At 35.8% G+C, this 23,102-nt stretch overlaps 2 protein-coding genes across 4 annotated transcripts in view; one reads left to right on the top strand and one right to left on the bottom strand.

Moving 5' to 3' along the window:
• Ppp2r3c (protein phosphatase 2 regulatory subunit B''gamma) overlaps positions 1 to 2,797 on the top strand; it is a 44,609-nt gene extending 41,812 nt beyond the window's left edge. Inside the window, exons 12-13 of one of the 3 annotated variants that reach the window (XR_007107245.1) lie at positions 493 to 573; positions 2,281 to 2,313. Coding sequence is in view for 2 of the 3 variants with exons in the window: in XM_047541484.1 (XP_047397440.1) it covers positions 514 to 573; positions 2,281 to 2,469 (249 nt within the window). In the remaining variant the exon portion in view is untranslated. Of the gene's footprint in view, positions 1 to 492; positions 574 to 2,280 lie in introns of all 3 variants that reach the window. The other 2 variants (XM_047541484.1, XM_047541485.1) reach the window with 2 other exon arrangements.
• A 444-nt stretch (positions 2,798 to 3,241) lies between these two features.
• On the bottom strand, positions 3,242 to 20,506 carry Fam177a1 (family with sequence similarity 177 member A1). The gene is given in 6 exon segments (XM_047541488.1): positions 3,242 to 5,658; positions 7,093 to 7,190; positions 8,292 to 8,358; positions 13,796 to 13,969; positions 20,362 to 20,476; positions 20,478 to 20,506. Coding segments are annotated over 6 exon segments (690 nt in total). The 3' UTR covers positions 3,242 to 5,451.
• Positions 20,507 to 23,102: the final 2,596 nt, after the last annotated feature.

Here is a 23,102-nt window from a genome sequence, read left to right as displayed (position 1 = left end):
CTAGAGAATGGTGAATGTGGGTTGGGGTATAGCTCAGTAGAGCACTTGCCTAGCATGAGTGAGGCACTAAATTTGATCCTCAGCACCACATAAAAAAAAAGTGTCCATCTACAACTAAAAAAATAAAAAAGGAAATGAATGTATGAACATCATTCATAGAAAATAGGAAGAGCAGGCCATAAAAGAATAATGACCATGCTGAGGCTCATTTGAGGTAGGAGAACATTCATCTCTATGTAGCAAGAATCCACAGCCCTAATGTTTGTTTTTTCCTGAAGTTCTTAATAGCCAAGATATAGATGTAGAAAGGTCCATAGTTACACAGAACTAGTGTATTGTGTTGCTGACTGGCTGTGGAGAGCAAGGTCAAGGAAGTTAAGACTGGTAAAAGAGGTTGAGATGATGAGGCTTCTGGTCTAATAGGAAAGAAAAAATTAGAAAGGGGCTGTGGGGCAAGAAGGGGCATAGTGTGAATTTCATTTTTTTATTTAGATTTATTTCCACTAAATACAGGCCATACAAGAACTAATGAAAATCCATGGACAAGATCCTGTTTCATTTCAAGACGTCAAGGTTAACTTTTCCTTTAATGTATATAACATTACTAGTAAATATTGTGTTAATACCAGATAATCATTTGTAGTACAAGAAATTTTGGGGTTGGGATACCACGATTGAACTCAGGGGCACTGAGTCATATCCCCAGCCCTATTTTGTATTTCATTTAGAGACAGGGTCTCACTGAGTTGCTTAGCACCTCACTTTTGCTGAGGCTGGCTTTGAACTCCTGATTCTCCAGTCTCAGCATTCGAAGCTGCTGGGATTAGAGGTATGTGCCCACTGCACTCGGAGGTACATGAAATTTTATATGAAAGCTATGTACTATGAAGTATTATACCCAATGAACTGATATTTAAATAATTGGAAACTGAGACACGTGAATTCATGATTAATTTGTAGAGTTACAATTTTAGTATTGTCAGCCTTGTGTTTTCATTGGAAGCATTCATTCATTTTCCATTTAGCCTGCATCCTTTGGTAGTCTATTCCACTATAAACTCAAGTTCTAACTGCGAACAGCTTAGGTTCAAGCACTTTAATATAATACCTCAAAGAGCCACTTGCTTTGGTATATTATAGGAGACATCAGTCCTACAATTTAACAAACACCACTATGTGAAACAGTTGCTTAGTATTTCTCAGAAATAGTTGTAGTGTACATTTCATACCATAGAAGAGGTTCTTCCAACAATTCCAGTCATTTTGGCACAGTTTACCATCATTTTAGATGACTAATTCTTTAATACTGAAATCCCCCCTCCTCCCAATCTATGTCTTAGTAATCATCTTTACTAGTACCATTTGGTTCTCCATGTTGGGTAGGTAACATAACATAATAAAATACCCTGACCAGTTTCAGTTGAGCAAAAGATTAACTATTTTGGTTTACTATAAATGAGGCAGATTTGAAACTTTGCAATAGGCAGTTTAAGATGCAGAAATTTTAAATTGTAACCAATCTAAAAAAGATTAAAAGTTTATACAGTTTATGTACCTAAATTGTTAATCTTTTAAATATGTAATTTGCCTCCTTAAATCTTAAATATTGAATAATTTTACTTCAAAAAATATTAGAAAGTGAGTTCTCAGAAATAGTTGTAGTGTACATTTCATACCATAGAAGAGGTTCTTCCAACAATTCCAGTCATTTTGGCACAGTTTACCATCATTTTAGATGACTAATTCTTTAATACTGAAATCCCCCCTCCTCCCAATCTATGTCTAAAGTAAAAAGTTGACATCAGTATTGGGAATGAAGTTTTGTCACCATCTCTGAAGTATTCAAGTTTTTAGTTTGAGCTGAGTTTTACTTAAAGTAAAGCAAAGGTTGGGGATATAGCTCGATGGTATAGTGCTTTCCTGGGTTCAGTTCTAAGACCCCCAAAATAAGTCAATGTTTTTTCCACCAACTGGAAGGCAATAGAAAAGTATATGAAGTTAGTATGTATTCAAAGAATGCTGCATTACATAGTTTTACCACTAATTAGCTATGTAGCTTGGATTAAATTCTGAACCTATTTCTTCATCTATAAAATGAGGAATAGCAATCACATAGCTCAGGCATCTCCCAGTAAGATTCTGTGATTACAGGTAAAGGAGATGCTACCTGTCAAATAGAGTAGAATAAAAAATTATATAAGAGCTTAATTGTCAGCCCTGAATTTTAGATCACTGTGACAGATATTAGTATCAGATTTTACTTCTTTCTTTCTTTTGCAGGATGAAATTTTTGACATGGTAAAACCAAAGGATCCTTTGAAAATCTCTCTTCAGGATTTAATCAACAGTAATCAAGGAGACACAGTCACGACCATTCTAATTGATCTCAATGGCTTCTGGACTTATGAAAACAGAGAAGCCCTTGTTGCAAATGACAATGAAAACTCTGCAGATCTTGATGACACATGATCTCTGAAAAGCTAGACTGTCTTCATTAAGATGCTTGAATGCTGCATGTGAAACCTTTGAAGCAGAATTCTTTTAGAAATGGTTTAAATAAAATGTCTCTAAAGAATGCAGAAAATGTTTTGGTTCCTGGAATTTTTTTATAATAGCTTGGAAGCAATAGGACCAAATACTGCTTTTTAGGAGGTAAGTTCTGGTTTCATTTAGCTCAGATAGGGCAAGTGCGATTTGCTGTAGGTATAGAGATGTTGTTTAAATCTGTATAATCTTTAGAGATAAAGGAAATTCTCACACAATTAGAATATTTGAGGATTTCTTTAAATTATTGGTCATTTAACCTTCATTCTTCATCTAAAACATTATATATATATCAAGGATGTTAAATGACTTATCTATTAAGGGTGAAGCCATCTCATTTCTGGGTTAGAAGTGTCTGGACATTATCTTTCTTTTAATAGGATTGTCAAGCAGTATTCAAACTAATATTTTACTTTTATTAAAATCACTGATATAAAAAGAAATCTGTCTGCCTTACTTAGCCAGTACCACAGTTACATTTAATAAAACTTCACATTTTTTAGGGATTTTTATTAGAGAATCTTTTTTGTTAGAAAATTTATTTAATTCAGTAAAGGCTCTTCCTTTATACTAATTGTTTAGTTTTTCTGATAAGATTAGAAGCAGAATATCATGAACTCTGATCCCAAGGAAATATAATTTTTCAAAGGGTTAAAAAGTAGGAAAAAGTGAAAGATGCTTGAAATAAGACAAACCATTTAATGCATTTATGGGAAATTTTATAGTTTGCATAAACAAAAAAGTATAAAAATGTAAGGCACAGTGAATAACTATAAACATTACAAACTGGCCACTTTGGGGCATGTAGTGAAAGTAAAATTCAAGAAACATATACCCTTCATAAGCCACTATCTTTCTTCTACTACAGTCAGAAAAGTTTCTAGGAAAACTTTTTTAGATATTAGTACCTGTATGGAAAAGATTCAGGAGACCATGTTTAGACATAACTGCCTTCACTTAATAACCAAATATCTGAATTAGAGGTACTATCTCAGTTTAAAGGAAGAGGTCACCCAAGCATATTTTAGAGCTGTTAATAAACTATAATTTATGTTGACATTACAGACACTGTTGAGAATCCTTTAAGCACTAAGTTATGTAGTTTACAACCATGAATAAAATTATTACCATCACACAATATGAACCACCATACCATGAATCTACATAACTAAAGATTCCCATGAAGTTTTCTTCCTAAATTCTTCTAATTTCAGTTGAAGAACTTAAAGAACTTCAGCTTTCACTTGATCTTTCAACTTCCAGTTGAAATTTTTCAAATTTCAATTGAACTCAATCCGTGCACACTAACAACAGATAGATTTGTATGACTTTTTTAAATAGATTTCTGCATTTTGAATTTCTTTTAAACTATATCTTAGATAAATTTAAGATTGAAAGCCCAATGCTGGTTAGAAGGCTGTTAATATAGCCACTGATTTCTAAAAGCCCTTTTTAAGTTTGTGAAGAAGCCCTTTTTGTGGTACTTTGAAGCTTTACCACTGAGCTACATCACCAGTCCTTTTATTTTTTGAGATAGCATCTCCTTAAGTTGCTCAAGGTGGCCTCAAACATGCAATCCTCCTGCCTCCAGTCTACCAAATTGCTGTGATTACAGGTGTATACCAACTCAGCCAGCTTGAAAAAGTTAAGGTCAGCATTTCTAAAACACTCTATGCATTCATCTTTATCCATATTTAGTTGTAAATCAAAGTAATACAGACATCTCATGAGGTTCTACATATGTTTAGAAATATTTTCAAAATTGGCTTATTAAATAACTTTGTAAAGTTTGCAAATAAACCAGGAGATAAGAGAAATAAGCCAACCAGGTTGCTACTTCGAAATGGTGAAGGAGACAAGTAACTAATTTCATTGTTACTATGTTAAGTATTGTACCTTGAACAACATTTAATGTCTTCTGATGCCTTCAACCTGTTCTGTACACCAATTCCCACCCAACTCATTTGCCTATAGGAGGCATTTAGGGCTGAATGAGTGACATAAACAGGATGCTATATGGATAATCACTAAGTATTACCATTTGAATATGAATATACTAATAAATTCATTCTTAGTATCAACATTATGAAGAAAGCTAGTTATTTAATTTTAATAACTACTGACTTTCATTTAAAAAAAAAAAAAAAAAAAGGAAACTCAGGGCTGGGGATGTTGCTCAGAGGTAGAGTACTTGCCTAGCATGCCCTGAGTTCAATCCCCAGCACCCATTTTAATATTTGGTGTAGTAAATTCAGACAGTTTTCCAAAAATGTTATCCTCAATAAAAGGAAAATTCAGGGTGCTTCCATCTTGTTCCTTTTATTACACACTCAGTGAACCATGCTTAGTGTGAAATTAATGGTTAAATAGATTAAATGCAAAGCATAAAATGTAAGGCATAACATGAGAAAATCTGGGGAGAGGATCAATACTCATTTTAATCTGAGACTGTAAGATTATCAGCTCCAGATACCCTTAACAACTTACCTTTTTTAAAAAGTAAACAAACAACAGAAAATTAACTCTTCTTGTTAGGAATCTAGAATGTCGTTAACCTTTTTTTTTTAAAGATCATTTAAAACCAAAGCATTGTGCTAAGGGTGTAGTTCGGTGGTAGAGTGCTTGCCTAGCACGCACAAAGCCTTGGGGCTCAATGTCCAGCATTGCAAAAAGGAAAAACCAAAGCACTAATTTCAACACACAGCAAAAGCATAGTGCAAATATATAAATTTCAAATCTGACTTTTGCAAGTTAGAGCCTAAGAATGAAGAAACACTTCTCCTTTCCAGATAACTTAATAATTTAAAATATAAATAATTGTTTATGTTTCACTAAATAGAGAATGTGAAAGTTCCTGATATTAAAAAAAGAAAGCTTTAGGATTTGAAGTTTGATAGTCATTTCATTCTATTGTGGGGCAGAGCCTGAATTTTGTTTGTTTTCCATAATTACTTCACAGTCTTCCTCCATTTCAAAATTAAGATTCACAAATGAACTGGACACCACTGTTTCTGGTTGATCTGTCTGAACAATGGAATCATCCTGAAGCTTATTCTGTTGGTATTGTCTTTCTGCTTCTTCAGACATCCTGTTTTCTTCTTCTTCTTCTTCTTCCTAAAAATGGGAAATAGCAGTAGTTGAAATATTAATGTCCAAAAGGAACAGTATTTCTTCTCTCACCAACAGCTGTTCATATTTTTTTAACCAAGTCAGTATCATGTTCAATTCAGTTTTGTCTAAATGAGACACACTCTCCTTCCCTTCTTCCCCAAATAAAATAGCTATTATAAAACTTAGTTATTATAAAACATAAAGCAAGTCGAGTTATTTTTAAAACATGGTCTAGCACTAGCTTAGATGAGTCCTGAATTAACTTTGACAGGGGATTTTTTTTTAATTTAGATTAAGCATAATCTAAATTTAAAAATTGGCAAATACTATATCACTGCAATTATAAAGTGCCAGTCTATTCAGTTGAATAGGATAGTTCATTTGTATAGCATGATTAATTTTCCCATAAGCACCTTAAGTTCCTGCCCTGAAAAAGTTTATAATATAGTAGGGAAGTTAAGACATGTAAAGAGTATTAAAACAAATAAGTACTATAAAGATCCATAAAAGAATAACTAATCTCTAATTCTTCAACTCTAAATTCATTGAGAAGGTGGCATCTGTTTTGTACCCTTTGGTAGTGGTAGTTAATACAGGGAAGATTAATTTGGGGTGTGAAAATTAAGACAGACCATTTAGGAGGCTATTGCAATAGTCCAAATGAGGTAATTAGGCTCTAAACAGGGCTCACAGTGTTAAAAATAACATCTGTTCATGAAACATGTTTGAAACCACACAACAAATATAGTCAGGTGACTGTTCCAAACTCATCTCCAGCCACTACCCTCAAGGGACAAATAAAATGCCATTCTTGTTACACCCCCAAATACACAATGTATCTTTCACAACTTCTACATTCTAACTTCACCTGAACTATCCTTAATTTGCTTAATTTGCTCTTAAAGCACTAAGTGTTTCTTATTCTTTAAGTCTAAACTCCTGTCATCCCCCAATCTAGGGCCTCACTACCTCCTGCTAACATAATAGTCCTTACATCTTTGCACTTTAATAGTGGGCACATAGCCATTTCTAGTATCACTTCTACATCTAGCCCATGTGTCTAAATACAGAGGCTGAGTCTTATTTCTTCATCTTAAAATTAGAATAGATTCAAAAATGGTATGTGAAGATTAATGTACATGAGGCATCTCACACAGGACTAACACAATGAAACCTAACAGTTTTGCACATGGATCTTAAGGAAATTCCAGTTTTAAAGAATTCTAAAATGTTTATTAATTTTGTAAACTAAAGGAGTTATCTTCAGTGGTAGAGCACTTGCCTAGCATGTGCAGGGCCCTGGGTTTGATCACCAGCAGCACACACAAAAAGAATAAAGGTGCTATCTTTTGGGCAGCTGCATAAGCTCATTATGCAACCCATCAAATCTACAGCAAACCAAAACAAATCAAAAAAATATATAAAAAGAAGACACACCTCCTTTTTCATCCGGTAATACTCATCAATGGCATATTGGTATTTTGGGGTGCTGATACCCAAAACAGATGCAATCTTCTCTCCAAGAAAGTCACACACTAAAGACACAAAAGATAAAGGCATATAATTCCATAAATGTTTCTTGAGCACATTCTGTATGTAAGATGCTAGGAATATTAAAACCCATATATCTTTTCTGATTTCTCTAAGAAGCATTAGTAGCACCTTCTGGGCTCCCAAAAACAGTCTGTTCACATTTCTGTTACAACACTTCTTGCCAGGTATTATAATGATGTTATATGTCCATTTCTTTAAGAAAAATGTATACCTTAGAAAGTTGGGATATCACTGGGCTGGAGGAGAGGGGTGACTTTCTCATTAAGCACCTACCATGTGGCAGCCATGGTGAAATATTAGGCTTAGCAATTTAAAGGACTTTCCTAAACTGACAAAGAAGATCTAAAATTCTAATCTAGGTATGAATCTAAAACACATGTTCCTTCCATTACACCAGACTGTCCTTAACGTATAGTGAATATTTGTAAATGCTATTGAATCAATTACTATTCACAATATGCCCCAGTAAAAGATTGAAAGTAATAGAAGCTAAAATTGGAAGTTTTATAGTTTAAACTTATATTTAAATTAACATGACTAGTCATTAATTGATAATTCATTCTCTTCAGATATAACTTTAGTAGTATTTCAGTTTAAGAAATGAAATACTAACAAAATAAAAACTATAAATGAAGTATAACTACAGGAATGTGATAGAACAAGAACAAAACCAGTAAGAAACTGAATGACAAAGTAGCATAATAAATGCTAACAGACTGGGCACAGTGGTGCACTCCTATAAACTCTCTGACTATGGAGGCTGAGGCAGAGGATCATAAGTTCAAGGCCAGATTGAACAACTTTACAAGACCCTGTCTCAAAAAGTTAAAAGTGCTGGGGGTGTAGCTCAGTGGTAAAACACCTCTGGGCTCAATCCCCAGTGCTAAAAAATAAACAATCAGAAGCTAAAGAATGTACAAATTGGATTACTATCTTCCAATGCTAGCTAGCTAGCTGCTAAGGCAAAGTGATTAACTCCCTTTTGTTTCTCCCTTCAGTTTGGAAACATTCCATTTGGCAAAGTTCTTTGTTCTTGGAGTATATTACAGCAATTATACACTATTCAAACAGAAAAGCAATACCTGAAAGGGTTGACGTGGCAGCCCGAAGCATGTAAAACCATAAGTAGGGGCCCCAGGTAAGTTTTGTCTGCAACAAGAAGTCAGGTTAGCAACATTCATACCTAAACACATTATTTATATTTATAAATGAAGTAGAAGGAAGTAGTCGATTACATGGTAGGTACATACAATATACACACACTGCAATGCAATCAAAAATTTTAATCTAAAGAAAGTATTGCACAGATATTTTACATTTGCCCATATAATTACCACCACCTTAAGTCCACAGAAGAAGCAAAAAAAAGATGCAGCCACTGAAATGAAGTTGGTAATTCAGTCTAGATTACTCACAAATTGATGATAATCTGAAGTCTTTCTCCTGTCTTGTTTTTTGTCTTCAGTGTTCATAAACACAGTACCAGAGATGATATAAAATCAAAAGAACCCTAAGAATCACACAGTCTTACACACTTATATTACAGTGCGGAAGTTAAGGTTCACAGAGTTGAAGCAGGATAAGTAAGGACACACCAAAATTTAATGACACGAATACAAGAGACAAGTGTGAAAAGATGAGGTTTTTTTGGTTCCCTTAAAGATTAAAAAGTGACTGCAATATACAACCAGGTGTGGTGGTACATGCCTGAAGTCCCAGCTACTAGGAAGGTTGAGGCAGAAGGATTCCTTGAGTCCAAGAATTCAAGACCAGCTGGTTAACTTAGTGAGAACCCATCTCAAAAAAAAAAAAGGCAGCAGAAGAAAACATGGAACATAGTATATATAGAGCCTACAATCAAATACATTAACAATTGCTTTAATATTGCTTCCTAGGAGAGATAAACTTATCCATAATCGTTTTAGCTAAAATACATTAAAGCCAGGCATGATGGTACATGCCTATAATCCCAGTAGCTCAGGAGGCTGAGGCAGGAGGATCACAAGTTCAAGATGGTATCAGCAATTTAGTGAGGCCCTAAACAACTTAGACCCTATCTTTAAATAAAGTATTAAAAAGGGCTGGGAATGTGGCTCTGGTTAAGCACCCCTGGGTTTAGTCCCTGGTACCTATGTATGTATGTATACATGTGTGTGTGTGTATAATGTATATGTGCATACCTATATATACACACACACGTAAATACATATATATGTGTGATATATACATATATAGAAAGACTGAGTAGACAGTCTTGCCATGAAAAGTAGATATGTCAATTTCTTTGGTGTGTCTGAAAAGATACAGATGTAAGGTAGCTCTAGCAAACACAGTCAACCAAAAAACACTGTATGTTACTGACTCACTGATTAAATCTATTGTATTTAAGCAAGGTAGGTCTCATGTGAGATAAGGAGAGCTTTAAGGGCTCTGTTTTAAGATACTATGACTTTATGGTTTACAGTTAGAGGGACACTGGCAGAAGTATAAGGAAAGAAACCAAATTTCATAACAAAATAAATGAAAAGGGCAAAGGAACTACTTAGGACCAGGCAGGCTAGCAGGTACGGTGGAATGCACCTGTAATCTCAGCAACTCAGGCTGAGGCAGGAGGATCACAAATTGGAGCTAGCCTCAGCAACTTTGCAAGACCCTGTCTCAAAATAAAAAAGTAAAAGGACTGTAGAGTAACTCAGTGGTAAAGGTCCCTGACTTCATTCCCCAGTATGCAAAAAAAAAAAAAAAAAAAAAGGCATGCTTTGGAAGAAAGCATACATTATTTCTCAGTGCCATGATTATTCTGGGGTTGTTTCCAGAGACAATAACTACTAACATCCAAGCTAGGACTACTAAAGAATTAAACCTGCTTCAGGGGTGAGGAACTGGATAAAGATTCCTGAATAAAATCTAGCATTATCCCACACTATGATACAAAAATAATTTAAAAGGCCCTTTGTACTGACTTTACTGAATCAAAATGATAGGTAGCTCAAGAGTCTAAACTGGAACTGTGCCTGGTGCACTTACAGCATTACTACCACCATCATCCTAGTAATAGCAAAACTTGGACAGATCTTGGGTGCTTCAAGGCTTTAATTTTATAATGCTAAAACTCAAAATGTTTCATTTTTTTCCTTCAAGATTTTAAGTATCCATCTCTTCCTTCCCCATCAAGACTGGATACCTCTTATTTTTAAACTTCTCAGATTATAAAAAGTAATGCTTATTATAGAACACTTAGAAAATGGAGCAAAATATTTAAAACATTTAAGTCACCCATTTTCTACCACCTGAATTATCATTAACATTTTAGTCCATATTTTCACTTTTTTCCTGAGTGTACATGTGTGTGTATGCATCTGTGTATATATATGTTTTATAATATTGTTGTATTATCTTTATTTTTTCCCACTTTTTTAATATTATAATTAAGCTTCTTATATAAGCTTATTTCCCTTTATGCTTACATTCCTAAAAGGTATAATTAACTAGGCCAAAAATAATCAATTTAGAAAGTTTTTCACCCACACTGCAAAACTTCAATCTAGAAAATTTACCAATCAATATTCACCAGAAATGTATGACAGTGCCCATTTCCTTGTAGACCTGCCATACTATAATGTCCTTTTCCTTAAAAAATTTGACAGACAAAAAATGAGGAATTTTCAATTCTGACTATAGTATTCCTTTGCTTATCCAGTTTTGCTTTCCATGGTTTCAGTTTCCAACAGTCAACCTTGGTCTGAAAATACTAAATAGAAAATTCCATTCTTTGGAAAAGATCTTACCTAAGAATCACAGTTATTACAGTATGTTGTTATAATTGTTCCATTTTTAGTTAGTAATCTCTTACTGTGCTTAATGTATAAATTAAACTTTATCATATGTATATATATATATATATATATAGGAAAAAAGCATACAAAGGATTCAGTTCTAGCTTGGGCTAGGATGTAGTTCAGTGATAAAGTGCTTGCCTAGCATGTGCAAGGCTCTAGATTTGACCCCCAGTCCGCGAAGTGGAGGGGAGTACTAACTATACCATAATAAAAATTTTTAAATATATAAAGAAATGCTTATCCTAAAGCAAAATCTAAGTGAATTACTATAAAATTATTTAAAAAATCTAGAACAACTTTTTTTTTTGAAGGACTAGAATTGAACCCAGAAATGCTCTATCACTGAGCTACATGCCCAGACCTTTTTATTTTTGAGATAGGGTCTCGTGAAATGACTCAGGCAGGGCTTGAATTTATGATCCTCTTGCCTCTTTTTCTGGAATGGCTGGGATTACAGGCATGTGCCCATCATGCTCAGCTTAGGTCTTCATTTCTTATTCTCCGTCTGTATCAAATGCCAGGAATATTTATCTTAAATCTGCATTTTAAATGGCAAGTTTTAATTAAGTCTGTGTAAATGTAGGATTTTTTTTTTTTTTTCCCCAAAAGTACCCATAGCTAAAAACTGAGAAAACCCTTAGTAGCCCTGCTATGGTTTGAATGGGTTACCCACAAGCAAGTCTTGGAAATTTAATCCCTAATGCAAGTGTGAGGTAGGGCCTAATGACAGGTGATGAGACCATGAGGACTCTGCTCTCTTAATAAATTAATATCATCATAGGAATAGGTTATAGAAGGGCAATTTTCTCTCTGACTCTTCCAATCTTGGACTTACCACCCTCCACAACTGTAAATCAGAGAATTCTGTTCCTTACAAGATATGCAGTCAGATTTTTCTGTTATTGGCAATGCCAAATGGACTAAGACAATCCCTATGTGTAAAGGATAAAAAGAGACAGCACTTAATGGGAAACCAGAGAGAGTGCCCAAATGGAGAAAACTTCCCAGCAGCTGTGGCCTCAAAGCATACATTTACCCATGGCATATAGCATAAAAGGAATCCTAGATTCTAGATGATGAAAAATAAATAACAATTTAATATTTTTTTTCCTGCCCTCTAATTTTCTGCTGAGGCCCTAGGTTTAATTCCTAGAACCACCACCACCAAAAAAAAAAAAGGAAGCCAGAAGACAGGAAGTCTTCTGATGCAGTTCATGTCAGAACCCAATGGAGAATCTAGCAGAAAAGAGTGAATCTAGAGAGGCAAACACAAACTTTAAATGATGCTTATTAGTTCACAAACACAAGAAAGAAAGTTTAACAGCAACTGGAAGTAGTTTCATAGTTTTCTGCTATCAAAATACTCCAAGATTCAGATCCATCATCTGTGAACATACTCCAATATGGTAAAAGATATTTTTCTTTCTTTCTTTCTTTCTTTCTTTTTTTTTTTTTTTGTTACAGGTGATTAAACTTAGGGGCACTTTACCACTGAGCTACATCCCAGCCCTTTTATTTATTTTTTTTTAAGACAAGATCTCACTAAGTTGTATAAGGCCTCACTAAGTTGCTGAGGTTGCCTTGACCTTGTGATCCTCGTGCCTCAGCCTCCTAAGTCACTGGGATGACAGGTGTGCACCACTGCATCCAGCTAGGTATGATTTGTTAATAGCCAAAATTTATTTAAAGCCAAGTCTGATGAAAAATCAGTAATAACATTTCCCAAATCAAATATAATTTGATTCTCTAACCTATTACTATGGTTTATTTTATTCACAGCACTTTTCAGAGCCTGATAATTACAGTATACATTTGTTTACTGTCCATCTTCCAACTAGTATATAATAACAAATTCATATTGCGCACTGCTATATCACTAGCACCTAATATAGTACATGTTAAAAAGCACACATTGTAAATATGGGACCAACTGGACTCTCAATACAACTGCTTGAAAAGGCAGCACTCCTTTTTTAAAATGTCTTATAAATTTATAGTCACATTCTGTATAATTTTGAAATTTTTAAGTTTAATTAAGAACTGCACACTCCTATCTTCTAATCAAAACCTGAGACCATATTAAAAAAAGAACTGACAATTCTTAAGGGACTGGAGTAGAAACCATCAGTGTAATATGGTCCCTAATTCAAAGGAACTGGGGCAGGGTTCCATGGCACATGCTTATAATCCCAGCAACTCAGGAGACTGAGACAGAAGAATTGCAAGTTTGAGGCCAGTCTGGGCAATTTAGCAAGTCTCTGAGCAACTTAGATTCTGTCTTAAAAGATAAAAAGGGCTGCACTTTAGCTCAGTGGTAAAGCATCCCTGGGTTCAATCCCAAATACCAAAAAAAGAAAACTAGGATTCTAGCAATTCAATAAATCTTTTTTTATAGAAGATGGACATGCTGGAACATGCTGGCACATGCCTGTAATCCCAGCTATTCAGGATGCTAAATTAGAATTGTGAGTTCAAAGGTAGGCTGTGTGACATATAGCAACATTGTCTCAGAAAAAGAAAAGAGAAAATTCTTATATAAATCTATTGACAGTGAACTCTGACAATTCAGGCTACTGAACTGCTAGAAATATTTCCATCCATATTGTGTAAAATACAATTTTCTACCAAAATCACAATGTATAATTTTATAATCAGAATATAGCTGGTTTATTTTTCAAAAGGCTCCTAATTTTCAATTGTTTTAAGAGGAAACAAGTTAATCAAAAAGATCACCAATATCAACCTACCGGATCAATAGTAGGCAAAACATCTTTCTTCTCTAGTCCATCAACTTCATCTTCATCTGTACTATATTCTTCCATTGTTTCACCACTAACAAAGTGGATTACCCTCCTTGGGACTTTCTTCTTTTTTCCTATGACTCCCAGTTCTACATTTTCAAAGCCTCTTTCATTATTCATCTATATCAATAATAAATTTAAAAAATTAGTTTCAAGTGAAATTTTCTTTCATCACACACACACACAAAGTCTGATTTATTTTAGGGACTTAAAAATAAACCAATCCTTAAGTAATTTTTTAAAAATCTAAGTATAATATGTATGCAGAGTTCATTTTTTTAAAAATCTGCATAATTGCTGAGGTTAAAGAAAACAGAACTGATAAAAAATTTTTGTTTAGGTCAACAGGTAATAAATCAAGCACCACGCTTAGAGTCAGCGCAATCCCAATGCTATATATATGCGAAAAGTGCTGGACGCTGGACATCAATCGTTATAAAGACTAATAGGAACTAAGGAAGTATTAGTATAAAATATTAAAGGAAAAACATGCATACATACACATAGTAAGTACATAAAATAAGAAAACTATATTAGGGAACTCTTAAGTTTTTGGATTTGAGTTTACCTATGTATAAGCATAAGAAAAGCAGTTCAGCTTAACTTAAAAATCTCTCACACAAAACAGGACTCCTAAATTCAAGTGCCTTTTAGAGCCAAGCAAGTACCAAAAATGAGTAAAACTCTATTGAAGATGGGTGGATCCTGTGGAGAATGCATGCCCCAACTAGACATTTAAATTAGAAAGAAAATATTTTAGATACCTTGCAAACCAAATAAAAACACATCTGTAAACCAAATCTAAAACGTAGACCATCAATGTTCTACCCTTGAACTTCCAAATTTCTTAGTCAATGGTATACCTGAGGAATAGAAGTTTTTTATAGTAAAAAGATGTACAAGTGAAAACTACTTGTTTTACTTGTCTATGGGATTTCAACTACATCCAAATTTTACTCCTAGAGAAATACTAATTTTATCACATATATACAGTCATGTTTCAAACTCAAAGTAAATGCATACCGCAGAAGATCATAAAGAACTTGTTTGCTGTCATCATACCTCAATTTTAAACTCTTAACAAAGATTCTGCATCATCTTATTCAGTTTCACAACGGAAACAATACATATGGTGAAGAAAAATCTGATAACTGTGGTTACATCCATAAATAGGAACTCAGGTGTGGGAAAAGGTTAAGACAAGTGAATGATTAAGAAGACTATTCTTTTTGCATTTTGTTACTGGTTTGTGATGAGAATATTCATGTATTGCTGGTATGATTTTAAAACTAAACCAAAGTAAGATATATAGGACTATAAGACTACCATAATTAGAATCATGTTGGTGGTATTCTCTATGACAGTTCACAGCACAAAAATTTTGTCTCCTTAAAGATTCTTAAACTTATGGGCAACCACAACAAAAGTTCTTTGAACTGGTGTTACAGAGATGTTATTATATTGATAAACATAGTAGACTGGAATTGCTCAGTTATACAAGTATAAGCAACTTTTTTTTTTTTTTTTTTTTTTTTTGCAGTGCTGGGGCTTGAACTCCGGGCCTCTCTACCAACTGAGCTATCTCCCCAGCCCAACAACTTTATTTTTATGCACTGTTTTCTATCAATTCTTTAAGGTTCTTGTCAGAAAACAGATACAGTTCTTATCAGTTCTTTACTTTCCAAAGGTGAGTTCAGTCATTAGCCAGGATCTGAATCCAGGTATAACCAACCCAAAGACATCATTGGTAGCAAGAAACAACTGCTTTAGGAAATTGCAGATCATGAAAATTTTGATAACACAGGCTTATTTATGGGTTATTCTGGAAAAAAAAATTCAAAATTGTCTCTAGGTTGTCCTGAGAGTTCAAACAAATCCTAGCCCTTAAAAGTAAAGATCAATGCACCAACTGTATCATGATCAAAATGAGGAAGAGTGGTTCACCCAAACCACTTTTTCCTATACCACACTCCCTCAGTTCCCAGCACCTAAAGCCCTTTCTACTCAATCTCATGTTTCCCTAAGATTTGACTTATGGTAAACAACCTAATGAGACCCTATCTCAAAATTAAAAAAAAAAAAAATAGAGATTTGGCTTATGGTTATCCTGACATCAATGCTTCCTTCTGGACTATGAGTTGACTTTTTAGATTCCTTAATTTCCTATGCCAAGGAAAGGTAGAAGTTGGGTCAGATCACCAGCCAGTGAATAGAGCTCAGATCTTTCATAATATGATACCACACCATACCCTGCCAGTCTCACCCCAGAGGGGTGTAGTAGTGAAAAACTCTCCATAGCAATCTCTAATTGGCTTAATTTTTCCTTTTTTTAAGCACAGGCAAATGAGAAGAGATGTCTCCCATTAACTCAACTACTTTATTTTCCTTAGACAACTTTGATAAATCAAAATGTGCAAACCTGTAATCCCAGCAACTCAGGAGTCTAAGGCAGGAGGATTACAAGTTTGAGGCCAGCCTCAGCAACATATTGAGGCCCTGTCTCCAAATAAAATATAAAAAAGGGCTAGGGATGTAGCTCTGTGGTTAAGCACCACTGGGTTCAATAGTTCAATCCCTAGTTCCACCCCCACAAACAAAAAAGGACTGTGGATGGGGCTAAGTGGTTAACCACCCCAGGTTCAATCCCCAGTACAAAAAAATAAATCATTCTGAGCCAGAAGTAGTTGTACACATCTGTAATCCCAGTGACTCTCAGAAGGCTGAGGCAGGAAGATTACAAATTCAAAGCTAGTTTGGGCAACCTAGTATGACCCTGCCTCAAAATTAAATAAAAAGGAATGGGGATATAGCTCAGAGGTGAACATTCCTGCATTCAATCTCCAGTACAAAAAAAAGTTCTGGCTGGGTCACAAAGCCTTGTATAAAATCTCCATTAACCTTGACTCTTGGCTATATTCTTTCTAAAAATCTTTTTAAATCTACAAAAGGAAAAGACTGAAATATGACTTCATTTGAATACCAAAATTAGATAAGTATAAACAAATCTGAGTAACATTCTCTATACATATGAATTAAAATGGCATTTGAGTTGTTTAATCATATTTCACAAAGATTTTTATTCAAGAGATTTTATTTGCTGGGAGTGGTGGCATACACCTGTAATCCCAGAAGATCAGAAGGCTGAGGCAGGAGGTTCATGAGTTCAAAGATAGTCTCAGCAACTGAGCCAGGACTAAATAATTAGGGAGACCCCGACTCTAAATAAAATATTTTTAAAAGGCTGGGGATGTGGCTCAGTGGTTAAGTGCCCCTGGGTTTAATCTCCAATACAAGAGAGAGAGAGAGAGAGAGAGAGAGAGAGAGAGAGAGAGAGAGAGAAAGAGAAAGATTTTATTTAAGCCCTTTCTTTAAAAAGTTTAAAATTAATTTTTGATATAGTAAATCTCAAATTTTAGGTTTATCATTTTAGTTTTTTGTTTTTGTGGTCTGGGGATTGAACCCAGGGCCTTGCTGAGAGGCAAGCACTCTACCAACTGAGCTATCTCCCCAGCCCTAGGTTATCATTTTAAGCAGGGGTCAGGGTCAGCAAACTTTCTGTAAAGGCCGGAGAAGAAAAATGTCTTAGGCTTTATAGACCAGAAAATCTCTGTCACAATTAAACTCTGTGAGAAGCCACTTCCATGGACACTACATAATAAAGGGGTGTTCCAATAAAATTTACATAAAATGGATAGCTAGCTGAAAATGACTGTAGTTTGTCAACCCCTGGTCTTCAGGAAGCAGACTGGCAAGTAAAAAGTCTATGAAAGACAATCTATAACATGGGATTCTAACTTGCATTTATTGGACAGGACATAATGAAGAAGACATTGCCAAGTAAAACCAGAAATAATTTGGTACAAAATTTCCAGTAATTATAAAAAGTACCCTCATTTTTATAAATAGTAAACCTATCACTTATACAAATTCCATAAAATTTTTAATTGTTTACTGTCACTTATACAAATCAATATTAATAGATTCTAAGAATCTGAAGAGTATTATAACACCAAAGAATTATGAAAGGTAATGTCTTTTAACATTTAACTATGAAGTATGGTTAACTTGGACTGTAAATCTGTTTACCTTGATTTTTAGGACATATTTTGAAAGGCGATTTTCTTTTTATATACTCTAATGGCACCCATGACTTCTTTAAAACACATAGTACACTCGTAATTTTTTGCATCACCTTCTACTAGGTAGGTAGCAACAAAGACACTGCTTTTTTAAAAAAATATTTTTAGTTGTAGACAGACACAATACCTTCATTTTATTTATTATGTGATGCTGAGGATTGAACCTAGTGCCTCACCCATGCTAGGCAAACACTCTACCACTGAGTTATATAACCCCAGCCCCACTGCTATATCTTTTAAGCCAACAGTTCCTCTAACATCTGTGTGTGGTAAACAGAGGTGCTAAACAAATTAAGTAGTGCTGAAATTTTAACTCCTTTGAAAATACTGAAGCTGAGATTCTAATTAAAAGTTCACTCAGAGAGGCTGCTGGATACAGCGTCACAACAGTACTGGATGGCCTGGTTACACACCTAATTCTAAACACAGATCTGACCTGTAATTTCTTCCTTCCATGACACTTGGTGTTTGTCAGTTCTTATGAACTTGGGAAGGAGTTTAGAATGGCAGCCTTTCCACCCACCCAGATCTCCATCTCCCTTAGTCTCTTCCTAAGTTCAAACCCCTGGCATAAACAGGGCAAATTTCAAAACAGTCTATACAGTATGAGAGTTCATTTGTATTTACAAAAAAGAAAAGATATGCATAGAAATGATAGTTTGGGGGAATGTGAATATGAAGAAAGGGCAGTGGGGATATTCCTGTGAATTTTTACCCTTTGCAGCCTTCTTTACTGTTTAAATATTATATTTTAACCAACAATATGAAAAACACATAACACCACTAAGTCAAATAATGGTCTCCCTTGAAAGATTTATCTGGTATTATTAGTACAGTTATGTTTACTTTGCTAACAGAGAGTCAAAGCTGAAGCAGTGGTGAAAACAATTCTAGTGACAAAAAGAAAAAACAAATGGAAAAGCACATCAATCTCTGTGGCCTTAAAGGTTCAGTGCAAGTATACCTATCAACAAGTCTCAACTGAAAATGAAGTTAATTAATTAGTGGTGTCCCCTGAACTCCTTGCATATTATCCTCCTCCTTTTAAACAGAAAAAAAAAAAAAAAAAAAAAAACAAGAAATTCCACATACAGACTAGTATGTGGAAAAAGTTTTGTTAGTGCAAATTGCATTATAATATGAGCTACACTTACATTCAGGAACAATTCTTTAGGAACCTACAGTTTGGGGAAAATGTCTTACTAACACTTCAGGTCTCAAAATTGAAGCCACTGAAAAGGTTTTCCCACAGAAGTTGGGAAAATTTCTACACATTAACAACTCCAGGGGTTTTTTTGATTTTGTTTTTCAATATTGGGATTGAATCCAGGAGCACTCTGACACAGTCCTACATCCCCATCCCTTTTTATTTTGAGACTGGTGCAGAACTTTCAATCCTACTGCCTGTCTCCGTACTAGTTGGGATTATAGGCCTGCACCATCGGGCCTGGTTTGCAACCCCAGGCTTTTAACTGTCAGACACTCATCAGCAGATTTCAGTTAAAGCATTTCCTTCATTGGATTTATCTGATCGAAGACCAAGATTAACTACTAATTTAGACTACCAAATCCAAAACAAATTTCCACGAACTTTACCTAACTCGCTAAACCGCACTATGCAATACAGTAACCACAAGCCAATGTGGCTAACACACTTGCAATGTGGTCAGTCACAACTGAGATGGGCTGCTAAAATAAAATACATTCAGGATTTCAAGCAGTACCAAAAAAAAAGTAAAATACCGCCTTAATTTTCATATTATACGTTAAAATGTTTTTTTTATAAAATGGGCTAAATAAAACACCATATTAAAATTAGTATCACCAGTTTCTTTTTACTTTATTAACGTGGCTACTGGAAAACTGAATTACAATTTTCTGTGCGGTTCTGAGCCGTGTCACATCTCGCTGGTGATGGGAGTAACAGTCACCTCACGCGTTTATAAGGATTAAGTGAATGAAAGCCTGTAAATGCTTATGGGCAGATGCCAAGGCAGGCGCTTGCACCACAAGAGACTGAGAAGTGGCTAAAGCCGCGTCACCTGGCTTTCAACTGCTTTTGGAGACACGCCTGTTTTCTCTCGCTCGCAACCACTCGCTGGAATATCACCCCCGGAAATCTAAGGCCGCCCCAGAGTCCGGTCGCTGCCCCCAAAGGGATGGTGAATGAACGGCGCCCCAACTGGGCAGAGGTGTCCGCTTCTTCCTCTGAATTGGTTTCGTGGGGCAGGGGTACCGTGACGGGGAACCCCTAAACTCGCATCCGGAGGGCGGCCTGGCTGGGGGAAGGCCAGGCAGGCCAAGTAGGTAGTCCGCTGACAGGGCGAGGAGGCGCTCGGTTCTCCTGGACTCAGCCTCCGCGGCCCCACCTACCTGCCGCGCCGAGTCTCCGAATGCCGCAGCTCCAGACACAGCGACTGCTTCTCCTTCCACACTTCCCACCGGCTCCCGGTCCATCGTCGTCGTCGCCACAGGGCTGCTGGCAAGACACAGTAATGGCCGATAAGCCCACTTCCATCCTCCGCCTCCCCGCCCAGTGGGTAACCAAGCCCGGCAGATATGAACAGGGACTCACCAGCAGCGCCCGCCTGGCGCCACGCCCAGCTAAGTCACTGTGAGAGCGACCTGGGGGCCGTGAGGGGTGGGGCCGGATTGAGGGGCGGAGCTAGCCTGCGCGCGCCAGGTTCGGCACCTTTGGGCCCAGCTGACCGGTTTGGGAGGCGCAACCACCCGCTAGCGCTGGGCGGAGTGGGGCGGGGCCTTCTGTTGCACTGTTTCCGGCCAGGCCCACGTCGGGAGCTTGCGGAACCACAGCCTGGCACCGCCCATGACATCATGCCTCGTACCTGTAACTGAAGCTTGGCGTGTGGATTTCGGCGCAGCAGCTCACTGGCCGCGCCCTGGGCAGTCACCCTCCCAGACCTCGGTTTCCTTACTAGTAAAATGAGAACAACTGCGTAGTGAGCGTCAAAGGCTACTGATGAGATGTGGTTGAATATATAAAAATGCACGGCATATGCTGCATGTTCCATTCCTAACATGGATGACAGACGAGCCAAAACACCCTTGAAATAAGAACCCCCAAAGTGAATTTTGCTTACATTTGTCTGAAATAAGTATACTTTTTTTCTGTAGAAAAAGTGTTAAGACCTGAAGGAGAGTAAAGGGCAATGGCAAGCTTACACCTTGATAAATATGAGGAATATTTTATCAGTGCTTTAGGGTTGTGTATAAAAAGAGGTGGGGAGAAGGGATCCTGACATTTCCACTTTCCCCAGCGTTTCACCAAATTAGAAAATCATGATTGCAATTATTATTGCATGACTTTAACGTTAGTTGGACCATTTCCAGGTAAAGGTTTACTGTTATTTTAGCATGAAACTTTTCACTACTATGTAGAAGTCAAAAACAAAATATACATTATTTTGGCCATAGAGACCATCATTTGATACTTTAAATTCCATTTTCATGCCAGTCCCAATTCAGAAATGTTCCCCCAAAGTTACATGATGTAGCATATGTCATTCAGCATGTTATCAGCAGATCCAACACCCCAATAGTCTTAAATGTTCTTTTCGGTTCTGTGCAAAGTTCTTTTTCCTGCCCTCTGCCTAGTATTCTTGTACACTTTCTACTTACAATTATGATAAACGAAGAGCAAATCCAAAATCTTAAATACAAAAAATAATTCTTTGAAAACCATCTACATTTTAAAAACTTATTGGAAATCCATAATAATCTACATTCTGGCAATATAATCAACCAAGTTAGCTTGTTGAAGGTGTAAACAAACATGATTGGAGTCCCTATGATGGCATTAGCAAAGAGTGGAAACAGTTCAAAACAGCAAAACCAAACTGAAATAAACAACACAGCTCTACATTATATGTATTTAAAATCTTTTCCCTCTTACTGGCAAGAAGGGTAATCAACAATCTTCATTATTAAAAATGTGGGATATTTATAAATAAACTACATTTTTATTTTCCAAGTTGGCAATTAAACACCAAATTACAATTTTCACTGCTGAAGAAGAACCTATTTTTATGGTTTACAAGCACTGAATGTTTCTGAGTTTACTGATAATTCAAAATACAAGTTATATTCCAACATGAACAAAAAAAACTCCTAAAAATGGTAATTTCACACATATGCAATAGAAAAGCAGTTTATTACATACAAACAATTCAAAGCAATATAAAAGCATAGAAATTGTAGTCGTTTTATCTTGGGCATTATATTTTTGTCATTTCCAAACTGTCAAAAGCTCAACTAAAAGTCAGGCACAGTGGTGCCATCTGTAATCCCAACTACTTGGGAGGCTGAGGCAGAAGGATCACAAGTTTGAGGCCACCATCCACAATTCAGCAAGACCCCGTCACAAAACAAAAAATAAAAGGGAGCCGGGGGTGTAGCTTAGTGGTAAATCAACCCTGGGTTCAATCCCCAGTGTAGGAGTGGGTCTCCCCAGAAGTAGGCAACAAAAGCAATATGCCAATTTTTTTCCTTCTTTTACTTCATAATATGATCAGTACTATGACAAAAAATAAATTCAAGCGTTATAATGTACTTGAAAACACAACTGTGGTCTAAATTTATCACTTAATCTTGTATATGGTGCCAAAAATGTAAATTCAGATCTATCCATTTCTGTGTAAGGCTAAGCAAATAAAGCTGAATAAAATTTGATAACCAGGAATGTTTGTCAAATAAGACTTTCATATGACATATACATATATATGCACACATATATGTACATATAAATGTGAGTATATATATCCTTTAAATATTGATCTTTAAAGATCACAATTTGCAGTTTGGAATGTCTTTCATCACAGGGCAAAATCACTTTTTTTTTAAGAAAATAAGAAAATTGCATAAAATCAAGGGAAACATATCAACTGAAGTGTTTCACACTCCTATTTCCTATCAAATGGAGTGTCAAGAATATGCAGCTATGTCTTGTATCACTTTTTGCAAGAATCAAGATTATTATCCCTTAAGTGATTTCCCAAGATAAGTACAGCCAATGATCATACGCAATAAAAATTCCCACCTCTTTTGAGCCACTGACAAGCAGGTTTCCCCTTCTATTTATAAAAAACACAAAAAGC

This window comes from Sciurus carolinensis, chromosome 2, assembly GCF_902686445.1.
Source record: "Sciurus carolinensis chromosome 2, mSciCar1.2, whole genome shotgun sequence".
In the NCBI taxonomy this organism is placed as follows: domain Eukaryota; kingdom Metazoa; phylum Chordata; class Mammalia; order Rodentia; family Sciuridae; genus Sciurus; species Sciurus carolinensis.
The sequence above is the reverse complement of the archived record's forward strand: the minus strand, read 5'-3'. Positions and strand labels throughout refer to the sequence as shown.